General features: G+C 36.0%; 1 protein-coding gene across 1 annotated transcript in view; it reads right to left on the bottom strand.

Moving 5' to 3' along the window:
- Positions 1-14,154, bottom strand: part of CPED1 (cadherin like and PC-esterase domain containing 1) — a 366,758-nt gene that overhangs the window by 57,276 nt on the left and 295,328 nt on the right. The window contains exon 17 of the mRNA XM_049771138.1: positions 7,105-7,222. Within this exon, the coding sequence (XP_049627095.1) occupies positions 7,105-7,222 (118 nt within the window). The remainder of the gene's footprint in view (positions 1-7,104; positions 7,223-14,154) is intronic.

The raw sequence follows: 14,154 nt of genomic DNA, 5'->3' as shown, positions 1-14,154 counted from the left end.
CATTACATTGACAAGTCAAATAAATGGATCCAGTTCTGTCAAATCACAGTAACGTGCTATGAAATAAAATTTGGAACTCATCTGTTGACATATAAATAAAAGTTAAAATGCCTATATTAACTTTTCTCAGTATTGTAAACCATGATAAATTCTTTCATTAGGAAGGCATTCCTTTTCTTTTAAGAATTAAAAATATATTTATTTCTATTTTTTAATTTAAAGATAGTGATTTACAAAGTTGTTGACATAGAAATTTATACATATAATATTTCAACAGAAATCCACCACCAATGTTAACTCCCATCACCAGCCTTCCCATCCCATCATCTCTCACCTGTCCACCTCCAGCTTAACATCTTTACAAGCACATTACCAAGTTTGGCAGTTGCAATTTGATCTCATGTTTTCAGTCAACATGGGATTCTAACAACAAGGAAGGACATCAACTCCAGCAGTAAAAATATATTTTTTTGAGAATGACTATCACTAATATTACTAATTTACTTTGGACCATGGTGTCTTGCTCACTGTCTTCTGTAGAGGGAAGGAGTGTGTGGCTATTGATTTTAGCTTAGCAACTAATTAAAATCATTTATTATAAAGTTCTACTAATACTTACTATTCCTTAAATATGCCTTTTTTATCAGATGAGTGTTGGGTAAGTATTATCTTTTTTTTTGTTTTTGTTTTTTGGGCCACATCCGTTTGACGCTCAGGGGTTACTCCTGGCTATGCGTTCAGAAATCGCCCCTGGCTTGGGGGGACCATATGGGACACCAGGGGATCGAACCGCGGTCTGTCCTATGCTAGCGCTTGCAAGGCAGACACCTTACCTCTAGCGCCACCTTCCCGGCCCCAAGTATTATCTTTAAGTCTGTAAGGTGTCATTTTATTTTTTCTTTATTTAAGCATCTTGATTACAAATATGATTGTGATTAGGTTTCAGTCATGTAAAGAACACCCCCTTCACCAGTGCAACATTCCCACCACCAATGTCCCAAATCTCCCTCCATTCCACCCCAACCCCACCTGTACTCTAGAAGGCTTTCCAGTTCCCTCATTCATTCACGTGATTATGGTAGTTCTCAGTGTAGTTATTTATACTAACCACTCTTTGTGCTGAGCTTCATGAAGTGAGCTGGAAGTTCCAGCCCTTCTCTCATTGTCTCTAAGGATTGTTGCAAAAATGACTTTTATTTTTCTTAAAACCCATAGATGAGTGAGACTATTCTGCATCTCTCTCTCTCTCCCTCTGACTTATTTCACTCGGCATGATACAGTCCAGTACATCCATGTATAGGAAAATTTCATGACTTCATCTCTCCTGATGGCTGCATAATATTCCATTGTGTATATATACCACAGTTTCTTTAGCCATTCGTCTGTTGTAGGGCATCTCGGTTGTTTCCAGAGCCTGGCTATTGTGAATAGTACTACAATAAATATAGGTGTGAGGAAGGGTTTTTTGTATTGTATTCTTGTGTTCCTAGGGTATATCCCTAGGAGTGGAAGAGCTGGGTCGAATGGGAGCTCAATTTCCAGATTTTGGAGGAGTCTCCATATCGCTTTCCATAGAGGTTGGACTAGATAGCATTCCCACCAGCAGCGGATAAGAGTTTCTTTCTCTTCACATCTCGCCAGCACTGATTGTTCTCATTCTTTGTGATATGTGCAAATCTCTGTGGTGTGAGATGGTATCTCATCATTGTTTTGATTTGCATCTCCCTGATAATCAGTGATGAGGAGCATTTTTTCGTGTGCCTTTTGGCCATTTGTATTTCTTTTTTTTTTTATCAAAGTGTCTGTTCATTTCTTCTCCCTTTTTTTTTTGATGGAATTAGATGCTTTTTTCTTGTAAACTTCTGTCAGTGCCCTGTATATTTTGGATATTAGCCCCTTATCTGATGGGTATTGGGTGAATAGTTTCTCCCACATGGTGGGTGGCTCTTGTATCCTGGGCACTATTTCTTTTTGAGGTGCAGAAGCTTCTCAGCTTAATGTATTCCCATCGGTTTATTTCTGTTTCCACTTGTTTGGAGAGTGCAGTTTCTTCCTTGAAGATGCCTTTAGTCTCAATGTCATGGAGTATTTTACCTACGTGTTGTTCTATATACCTTATGGTATCAGGTATTATATCTAGGTCTTTAATCCATTTGGATTTACCTTCATACATGATGTTTACTGGGGGTCTGTGTTCACTTTTTTGCAAGTGGCTAACCAGTTCTGCCAGCACCATTTGTTGAAGAGGTTTCCATGCTCCATTTAGGATTTCTTGCTCCCTTTGTCAGAGATTAGGTGAATGTATGTCTGGGGAACATTGTCTGAGAACTCAAGCCTATTTAACTGATCTGAGGGTCTGTCTTTATTTCAATACCATGCTGTTTTGATAACTATTGCTTTGTTGTACAGTTTAAAGTTGGGGAAAGTAATGCCTCTCATACTCCTTTTCCCTAGGAGTGCTTTAGCTATTCGAGGGTGTTTGTTGTTCCAGATGAACTTCATAAGTGTTTGATCCACTTCTTTGAAGAATGTCATGGGTCTTTAGAGGGATCACATTAAATCTGTACAATGCTTTGGGGAGTATTGCCATTTTAATGATGTTAATCCTGCCAATCTTGGGGCTGGCGAGGTGGCACTAGAGGTAAGGTGTCTGCCTTGCAAGCGCCAGCAAGGAAGAACTGTGGTTTGATCCCCTGGCATCCCATATGGTCCACCCAAGCCAGGGGCAATTTCTGAGTGCTTAGCCAGGAGTAACCCCTGAGCATCAAACAGGTGTGCCCCGAAAAAATCCAAAAACAAAATAAATCCTGCCAATCCATGAGCAGGGTATGTGTTTGCATTTCCGTGTGTCCTCTCTTATTTCTTGGAGTAGGGTTTTATAGTTTTCTTTGTATAGGTCCTTCACGTCTTTGGTCAAGTTGACTCCAAGATATTTGAGTTTGTGTGGCACTAATGTAAATGGGATTGCCTTCTTGACGTCCATCTCTTCCCTATCATTATTAGTGTATAAAAAGGCCATTGATATCTGTGTGTTAATTTTGTAGCCTGCCACCTTGCTATATGAGTCTATTGTTTTTTGGTAGAGTCTTTAGGGTTTTCTAAGTAGAGTATCATGTCATCTGCAAACAATGAGAGCTTGACTTCTTCCTTTCCTATCTAGATTCCCTTGATATCTTTTCTTGCCTGATCGCCATAGCAAGCACTTCCAGTACTATGTTGAAGAGGAGTGGTAAGAGCAGACAGCCTTGTCTTGTACCAGAATTTAGAAGAAAGGCTTTTAGTTTTTCTCCATTGAGGATAATATTTGCCATTGGCTTGTGGTAGATGGCTTCAACTAGATTGAGAAAGGTTCCTTTCATTCCCATTTTGCTGAGAGTATTTTTTTTTTTTAACAAGAATAGGTGTTGGACCTTATCAAATGCTTTCTCTGCATTTACTGATATGATCATGTGATTTTTATTTTTCTTGTTGTTGAAGTTGTGTATGATGTTGATAGATTTACAGATGTTAAACCATCCTGGGGCCGGAGAGGTGGCACTAGAGGTCAGGTCGTCTGCCTTGCAAGCGCTAGCCAAGGAAGGACCACGGTTCGATCCCCCGGCATCCCATATGGTCCCCCCCAAGCCAGGGGCAATTTTTGAGAGCTTAGCCAGGAGTAACCCCTGAGCATCAAACGGGTGTGAACCCCCAAAAAACAAACAAACAAACAAACAAAAAACCATCCTTGCATTCCTGGGATGAAACCTACTTGGTCGTAGTGTATGATCTTCTTGATGATGGATTGGATCCTATTTGCAAGGATTTTGTTGAAGATCTTTGCATCTGAATTCATCAGGGATATTGGTCTGTAATTTTTTTTTTTTTTGGGCAGCATCTCTGTCTGGTTTTGGAATCAAGGCGATGTTGGCTTCATAAAAGCTGTTTGGGAGTGTTCCCGTTTTTTCAATTTCATGAAAGAGCCTGGCTAGGATTGGTAGCAGCTCCTCTGGAAAGGTTTGAAAGAATTCATTAGTAAATCCATCTGGGCCTGGGCTTTTCTTTTTGGGCAGATGTTTAATTACAGTTTCAATTTCCTCAGTAGTGATGGGAGTGTTTAGATATGCTACATCCTCCTTACTTAACTGTGGAAGGTTATAAGTGTCCAAGAATTTATCCATTTCTTTTAGATTCTCATGTTTAGTAGCATAAAGTTTCTCAAAGTAGTCTTTGATTACCCTTTGGATTTCTGCAATATCTTTCGTGATCTCCCCCTTTTCATTTCTAATACGGGTTATCAGGTTTCTCTCTCTCTCTCTCTCTCTCTCTCTTTATTTGTTAGTTTTGCCAATGATCTATCAATCATGTTTATTTTTTTCAAAGAACCAACTTCTGCTTTCGTTGATCTTTTGGATTGTTTTTTGGGTTTCCACTTTGTTCATTTCTGCTCTCAGCTTTGTTATTTTCTTTTGTCTCCCTATTTTTGGGTCTTTTTGTTGAGCACTTTCTAATTCTATGAGCTGCGTCATTAAGCTATTCAGGTAGGCCACTTCTTCCTTCCTGATGTGTGCTTGCAAAGCTATAAATTTTTCTTTCAGGACTGCTTTTGCTATGTGCCATAGATTCTGGCAATTCGTGTCTTCATTATCATTTGTTTCCAGGAAAGTTTTGATTTCCTCCTTGATTTCATCTCGGACCCACTGGTTGTTCATTATAGGCTGTTTAATTTCCAATTGTTAAAGTTTTTCTTCTGTGTGCCTTTGAAGTTCACATCTAATTTCAGAGCCTTGTGGTCAGCAAAGGTATCCTGCAAGATTTCTATCCTCTTGATTTTAGGAAGGTATGTTTTATGTGTCAGCATGTAGTCTATCCTATAGAATGACCCATGTACATTAGAGAAGAATGTGTATCCAGGTTTTTTTGGGGTGGAGTGTCCTATATATATCTACTAATCCTTTTTCTGCCATTAGCCTTTTCAGGGCTAGTATGCTTTTGTTGGGTTTTTAGTCTGGTTTCCCTATCAAGTGTTGACAGGGCCGTGTTGAGGTCTCCCACAATTATTGTGCTGTTATTGATGTTTTCTTTCAGATTTTCAGTAATTGTATTAGATAATTTGCTGGTCTCTCATTGAGTGCATATATGTTTTATAGTCTGATTTCTTCCTGTTGCACATATCCCTTGATTAGTACATAGTGGCCATCTTTGTCCCTTAAAACTTTTCTGAATATAACATTGGTGTCATCAGATATTATATGGCCACTCCAGCTTTTTTAAGGGTGTTTTTTAATTGGATGATTCTCCTCCAGCCTTTGATTTTGAGTCTATGTTTGTTCTGAATATTCAGTTGTGTTTCTTATAGGCAGCAGAAGGTTGGATTCATTTTTTTGACCCATTTTGCCACTCTGTGTCTTTTAGTTGGTGATTTTAGTCCATTGACATTGAGGGAGATAATCGATTGTCATAGGATTTAATGTCATCTTTATAGATAAGTTTGTTGGTCTCTCTTGTCTTAAAGTAGACCTTTCAGTTTTTACTTTAAGGCTGGTTTTTCATCTGTGAAGTTTCTGAGCTGTTGTTTATCCACGAAACTATGTATCTTTCCTTCAAATCTGACCATGAGTTGGGCTGGGTGCAGAGGAGTTGGAAAAATAAAGAGGGCACATTATGGTGGTCTGGATTGTCAGAGAAATATGGGATTTATTAAGGAATCAATGTAGGGTGTTTTCTTTAAAGAGAATTAGCTACAAAAATTAGCTACAGTTTCTATTTCTGTGGTGGTTTAGAGACTGGAGGCCTGTAAGAACCAGAAGTGAATACAAATGCACACCAGACATTGTCAGAAAATTATTACAAAGTTGATAAAGAGAAGTGGTACTTTTTGAAGAATCTAAACGTCTTACCTTAAAATTTTTACTGAAGAAATTTTGAGTTGGTTCAGTAGAAAGAAAATAATTTAGTACCTTTTATGATTCTCATAAACTGTCATATGATAAGGTAATACACAACTAGGGACATTGCTGTCTTTTTTATATTTAACAGTACATATCTCATTTAGCCCAGAATCATAAAGCATATCACCTGACACACTCTAATGGCTAAATCCACTCTAAGCACTGCCTGTAATTTATTATGTAGAACACATGTTCAAAAATGGGGATATGCCCACGTTTGTTAATAGTGCATGCCAAATTGCAATTTGTCCTGCCCATTTGTGAAATTCATTTCCCATTCAATCTGTGGTGTGAAGTTCATGGTGAGGGTAGAAAAGCTCCTGAATGTTTTCTCAGATTGTTTAGATGAACAAGAGCTGGGTCAGGAGGTATGAGTAGAAACCATGAATTTCAGAGATGAAACTCCCTGTTTCACCTATAGTCTTGGAGACATTTTCAGATCTCATATTAGTTTAAACCCAAAAAGTTGCCACTTAAAGAAGAGTTCTTGGGAAGAAGGAAAATAAGGAATGAGGACAATGGTACCAAAGTCTCTCTTTCCAGGTCTGTTTTAGGCTGTGGCAGGACTGAATACTGTGCTTTGATTTTGAAATAGTGATTTTCCTGCCTTAATTAATGCCATGCTAGATGAGTGACTTTAGTGATAATTCCCAACAATATTTTAATGCAAGGAAACAAATTTAAGATTAAGCTGATGCCATTTCAGTATTTGGTTTACATGATAGAGATATTTATTCTGTACATATTATTTGGAAATAAGGGTACTAAGTTTAAGAATGTAAACAATTCAGATGATCAAATGCAGTGACAGCTTGGGATGTCCAATAAAAATTATTATAGGCAGCCATATAAATAATGTGGAAGAAAACCATAGGTATTGTGGAATAAAATAAGGAAAGCAAATTAGGCTTGCGAAAAAATGTCTTGTACTAGCGATATGTAAGTGAATCGATGATTATAGACTATTATAAAGATCAGAGGATGAAGGGATAGTCATCTTATTAATCCAAATGGTTGACATATTAAACTAATACACTTATATTAATTGTAGGTTAATGTTTATATTAATAAAAAGATAATGTATACATTCTTTTTGATTTAAGAACTTACAAAGTATGCACTTATTTATGTAAACGATTCTTCTTTAACAAGTGGTGATATTTAATATAGTATTCACCTTTTGTGTCCCCACTTGGACAAATATTTAATTCAGGATGTGAAATGGCTTCAATGTAGTCAGAGGAAATAGACTGTAATCCACAGGCTTCATCTGGGTGAATCAGCAAACCACAATCCTGCATTAACATGGTAGAAATTAATTGTCATAGTAATTTACATTGTAAATTTACATAGTAGATTAGACAGATAAATATGAAACAAAAATAAAATTTTCTGTGACAATCAACCTTTATAAATAAGAGAAACAACTTTTGTTTATTCTTTCGATTGCATTGGCATATTATTAGTGCTTTATATCATCAATAGTTACTTTCATGAGGAAATTAATGTACCTAATGACATTTAATATTTATTTTATTTAAATATCCATGTTGCTGACCTGCCAATATTTTAAAAAAGCAAGTGCATGGGCCAGAGTGGTGGAGCAAGTGATAAGGCATCTGCCTTGCGCATGCTAGCCTAGGATCCCCTGGTGTCTCATATGGTCCAGAGCCAGGAGCGATTTCGGAGCACATAGCCAGGAGTAACCCCTGATCATCTGCCGGGTATGGCCGAAAAATAAAAACAAAAACAAAACAAAACAAAACAAAAGGCAAGTGCAAATTTTACTTAAGAAATTCTTATACGTTGACTTAGTAAATATATAGCAGGCCCATTATCAAGTGAAAAAGACAATTAACATGAGAAAAGAAAGGGAAATAATTGAGGTGAATGATACTTTTATTTGCTTTGGGGCCCGACCCAGAGGTGCACAAAATTACTCCTTGGCTCTGCATTTAAGAATTACTCAGGGTGGGATCAGGGGACTATGGGATGCTGGGGCTCAAACCCAGGTCAGAGGCATGCAAAATAAGCACCCTACCTTGTGCTATCTCTCAAGCCCTGAGAATAATGCTTTAGTAGTAGATGAATCTCACTTGAACACCCATTTGTTAAGGAACAATGAATGCTAGAAATTGAAACATACTTATGTTTAAAAAAATGACAACTCATTTCACTTTAAGAAACAGATACATATTCTGCACTAAACAATGCGTCTGTAGTCTGACATATGCAAGCAGAATAATGATAGCTATTTCTCCTCATCTCTCTGTCTCAATTCTCATTTCTCTTCATCTCTCCTGAGTTCTCCTGATCTCTTCTCTTCTTTTCTCATCTCCTCTGTTCAACTAAATAACCGGATAGATGATAGTTCCTATCTTTTTTATATATATTTGATATATATTATATATATTATTTTATATATTTTATTTAAACACCTTGATTACATACATGATTGTGTTTGGGTTTCAATCATGTAAAGAACACCACCCATGGGCCCGGAGAGATAGCACAGCGGCGTTTGCCTTGCAAGCTGCCAATCCAGGACCAAAGTTGGTTGGTTCAAATTCCGGTGTCCCATATGGTCCCCGGTGCCTGCCAGGACCTATTTCTGAGCAGACAGCCAGGAGTAACCCCTGAGCATCGCCGGGTGTGGCCCCCTCAAAAAAAGAACACCACCTATCACCAGAGCAACATTCCCATCACCAATGTTCCAAATCTCCCTCCTCCTCACCCAACTCCCACCTGTACTCTAGACAGGCTTTCTATTTCCCTCGTACATTCTCATTATTAAGATAGTTCAAAATGTAGTTATTTCTCTAACTAAACTCATCCCTGTTTGTGGTGAGCTTCATGAGATGTGCTGTAACTTACAGCCCTTCTCTCTTTTGTGTCTGAAAATTATTATTGCAATAATGTCTTTCATTTTTCTTAAAACCCATAAGCTCAACAGAAACAACTTAAGGAACATTCTAATTTAACTCTCTCTTTTTGGACTTTTGAATTACAGCTGGTGGTACTGAGAGGTTACTCCTAACTCTGCATTCAGGAGTTACTCCTGATTAAATTGGGGGACCAAATGGGAGGCCAGGGATCAAACCTGGGTCAGTCACAAGCAAGGTAAGCACCCTACCTGCCATTTATTTATCTGAACTCAATTTACTTAATTTCTAAACAAAGCCAAATTGAACTCTTAGATCTGGACACATCTTTAAATGTTAGCACAATACTATCTCCAAAGAATTTTGTCTTTAAAAATATGAAGCAATGATTGCTATCTCTGTTTAAGTATTGAAAAGTATCCATTTAACTTTGAACATAAACATTCATTCTTTGTGATAACCAGCTTTTTCCAGAGGGATCTGTAACGCGTCTTCTTGGGTTGCAAGCTACATCAATAGTGACCTCTCAAACTTGACCATGCTGACCTGATAGTGATTCTTTAGAAAAGCAGTAAACTCTTTCAGAACAGGCCTATTCCTTTCCTATGACTTTCTGGAGGAGCACCTTTATTATCAGAACAGCCAGGCTCTGCTCTTTAGGGGACTACTGACATTTCCCTATTTTATAACAGTTTAAATATGTTTCTACATTCACAAGTGTGAAACCATGATACTTGTCATTTTTCACTTCATAACTTATTAGCAAGTGTCCATATATACCCATTCCATTTCATTTAACAGCATCTCTGTATAAACCCCATAACTTTTCACCAAACAGAGCTGTAATACTTCTGAAATGTACGGATGTATGTATGCATTTTTGTCTTTGATGTAAGGCAAGTGCTCTACCATAAAATCATATACCTTCAATCTCAGAAATATTAAATTATAATACTTATAAGTATTATAATTTAATAAAACATTAAATAACCATATTCTTTTCTGCTCTTTTTATTTTATTTTTTAAAAAATATTTATTTAAGCACCATTATTATAAAGATGCTTGTAGTTGGGTTTCATTCACAAAAGCATACATCCTCCTTCACCAGAGCAACCTTCCCACCACCAATGACCCCCCCCTCCCTCCTTCACCCCCTGCCTGACTTGGAGACAGGCATTCTATTTTTATACTAACTACCATTATCTTGATAGTTGTTGGTATAGTAATTTCTCTCTAACTGTGCTCATCAATCTTTGTGGTAAGTTTCATATCATGGGTTGGTCCTTTCAAACCTCATCTCTATCTTTTATTTTTCTTAAATCACAGAGATGAATGAGACTATTCTATGTCTATTTCTCTCCCTCTGACTCATTTTCACTCAGCATAATAGTTTCATGACCATCCATGTATAGGAAAATTTAATAAATTTATTTTCTTGGCAGCTGTATAGTATTCCATTGTGTATATATACCACAGTTTCTTTAGTCACTCATCTGTTGTAGGGAATTTGTGTTATTTCCACATTCTGGCTATTGTTAATAGAGCTGTAATGAAGATAAGCATGCAGAAGCCATTTTTGTATTGTGTTTTTGGGTTTCTAGGGTATAGCTGGATCATATGGGAGCTTAAATTTCCAGTTTTTTTGAGGAATTTCAATATTGTTTTCCATAAAGGCTGGACTAGACAGCATTCGCAATAGCAGTGAACAAGAGTTCCTTTCTCCCTATATTTATCAAGCAATGGTGTTCTTGTTCTTTTCATGATATGTGCCAGTTTCGTTGTTTTGATTTGCTTTACCCTGATGATAAGTGATGTGGAGAATTTTATTATGTGTCATTTGGCCATATGTGTTTCTTTTTTTGAGGAAATATCTGTTCATTTCTTGTTCCCATTTTTTGATGTGGTTAGATTTATTTTCTTGTGGAGTTCTGTCAGTACCTTGTAGATCTTAGATAGTAGACCGTAAGAGCTAAGTATTGGGTAAATAGTTTCCCCCTTTCTATGGGTGGCCTTTGTAACCTAGTCACTGTTTCCTTTAAGGTACAATAGCTTCACAATTTAATATAATGTTATTTTTTTTAAATCTCTGTTTCTACTTGTTTGGACAGTGATGCTTCTTCTTTGAAGATGTATTTAGTCACAATGTCATGAAGTGTTTTACCTTCATGTTCTTCTTTATACCTTATGATTCTATGTTTGATGTCATTGTATTTAATCCATTTTGATTTGATTTTTGTGAAATGTGTTAGATGAAAGTCTGAATCCACTTTTATGTATGTGGCTGACCAGATTTCCAACACCACGTGTTGAAGAGGCTTTCCTTGATCCATTTTTCCTTTCTTGCCAATTTATCAAAGATTGATTGATAGTATGTCTAGGGAACATTCTCTGAAGACTCAAGTCTATTCCATTGATCCAAGGGTCTATCTTTATTTCAGTACCAAGCTGTTTTAATAAACATTGCTTTGTAATACAATTTAAAGTTGGGGAAAATGATGTCTCCTATCTTCTTTTTTCTAAGCATTGCTTTAGCTATTCTTGGGCATTTATTGTTTTAAATGAATTTTAGAAGTATTTTATCCACTTCTTTGAAGAATATCATGGGTATCGTTAGAGGAATTGCATTAAATCTGTACAATGCTCTGGGGAGTATTGATATTTTAATGATTTAAATCCTCCCAATCTATGAATAGGGTATATATTTCCATTTCCTGTGTCCTCTTTTATTTTTTGAAACAGGGTTTTGTAGTTTTCTTTGTATAGGTCCTTCACCTCTCTAGTTAAGTTGATGCCAAGGTATTTTAGTTTCTGTGACTCTATTTTCAATGGAATATTTAAAATTTTAATTTCTTCTCTATAATTATTGATGTATAAGAAGACCATTAATTTTGAGTGTTAATTCTGTAGCCAGCCACTTTGCTAGATGAATCTATTGTTTCTAAAAGTTTTGGTAGAGTTTTTAGGGTTTTCTAAATATAGGGTTTTCATGCCATCTGCAAACAGTGAGATCTTGACTTTCCATTCCTATTTGAATGCCTTTGATATCTTTTTCTTACCTAATTACTATGGCAAGTACTTCCAGTACTATGTGAAATAGGAGTGGCAAGATTTGTCAACTGTTGTATTAAATATTTTGCTGGTCCCTCATTGGATGTGTATATGTTTAGGAGTGTAATTTGTTCCTGAACATATCTGTTAATTATTATGTCCACCTTTGTACCATATAACTTTTTTAATTCTAATTTTGTGTCATCTGATATTATATGGCCACTCCAATATTTTTTAAAGTGAGTTGTTTGATTGGATGACTGTCTTCCAACCTTTGAGTTTTAAATATACATTTGTTCTGACTTTTTAGATGTGTTTCTTGTAGGCAGCAGAATGTTGTATTCAGATTTTTGATCCAATTTGCCACTCTGTGTCTTTTAACTAGTGCATAAACATCATTTTAGTCTATTGATATTGATAGAGATAATTGTCATGGGATTTAGTGTCATATTTATGTAGGACTTTTGTGTGTCTTGGTCTGTCTTGTCCTAAAGTAAAACTTAAGAAACCTCAAGAAAACTTGGGTAAAACATTCTATGACATTCAGGCTAAAGGCATCCTCAAGGAGGAAACACCACAGTCCAAGCAACTGGAAGCAGCCAGAGATAAACAAATGGGACTACATTAAACTGAGAAGCTTCTGTACCTCAAAAGAAACAGTGACTAGGATACAAAGGCTACCCATAAAATAAGAAACTATTCACTCAATACCCACTAGATAAGGGTTATTATCTAAGATACACAAGGTACTGACAGAATTAATACAAAATAAACATCTAATCCATTAAAATGGGAAGAAGAAATGAACAGACACTTCCTCAAATAAGAAATACAGTTGGCCAAAAGGCACATGAAATAATGTTTCACATGATTAATCATAAGGGAGATGCAAATCGAAACAAGACTAACACACATCACAAAGAACAAGCATAACCAATGCTGGCAAGAATGTGGGGAGAAATGAATTCTCATTTGCTGTTGGGTGGGAATGGTTTCTAGTCCAGTATTTCTGAAAAACAATATAGATATTCCTAAAAAAACTGGAAATTGAGCTCCCATATGATCCAGTAATACCACTCCTAGGGATATGCCTTAGGAACACAAAACACAATCCAAAAATGTCCTCTGCATGCCTATTCCTAATAGATGCATAGAATTCCATTGTGTATGTTTACCAGTTTCTTTAGCCACTCATCTATTGTTGAGTATCTGGGTTCTTTCCAGATTCTGGCTATTGTAAATAATGACTATGGAGTATGTAAATAGGGACTGTGGACATGGAGAGTATTATTCCTAGTAAAATAAATCAGTGGGAGAGATATAGACACAGAATAGTCTCACTTATTTGTGGTATTTAAGATAAATAAAAAGCAGAATGGTAATAAAACCTAGAGAATAGAGATAAAGGCCAGAAGGACCATTCCATGATATGAAACTTACTGTAAAGAGTGGTGAGTGCATTTAGAGAAATAACTACACTAACAACTATCATGACAATAATAATGAGTGAGAGAAATAGAATGCCTGTCTTGAAGACAGACAGGGGGCTAGGGAAGAAGGAATTGTGAAATATTGGTGGAAAGAAGGTTGCGTTGATAAAGGGGGGTTTACATTTTATAAAGGAAACCTAACTATAAACATGTTTGTAATCATGGTGCTTAAATAAATATATAATTAAGAAAACAATAAAAAAGAATTAAGCAAAACCATTTTCAGAAAAAAAGATATGGATAGATATAAAAATACAGTGCTAAAATACATTAGAAAAAATTTTAAGTATTATGGTTAGCATGATATTATTTAATTAAAATAAGGGACTAGCTATTAATTATGGTTGATTGTATAACTTCTTTCTGAAATAATGTACATGTCAAAAACTTAGTGGTAGTTTTTTTAGATTAAAATCAGGAAGATAGAAAAACGTTTTTGAATGTTCTGTATCAGTCTTTTTTAAAAATATTGATATGAAGAAGCAATATTTAGAATTCAAAGCAAAAGAAGATAAGAAATGATAGCTTCTCTAAAGATTTATTATTTTCTTCTGGCTGCAGTAATATGGAATCACAAATATGGTGGACATGAACAATCAGAACCTGAGAATTTCACAGTCTGAAGGTATGGGGTCAAAAATCTTGCAGGTTTAGATTTTCCTGAGGGCTATGAAGGCCTATCATGCTACATAATCATTTATTATTGTCCTATGTCATGTGGCTTATTCTTTATCAGTGGAAAACTAATTAAAAGGGAATTTTTATTTTAAAAGCATTATAACTTGTTAAATTTTTAACTGAGGAAA

This window comes from Suncus etruscus, chromosome 1 (genome assembly GCF_024139225.1).
Source record: "Suncus etruscus isolate mSunEtr1 chromosome 1, mSunEtr1.pri.cur, whole genome shotgun sequence".
NCBI lineage: Eukaryota > Metazoa > Chordata > Mammalia > Eulipotyphla > Soricidae > Suncus > Suncus etruscus.
This window is presented reverse-complemented; position numbering and strand designations above follow the sequence as displayed.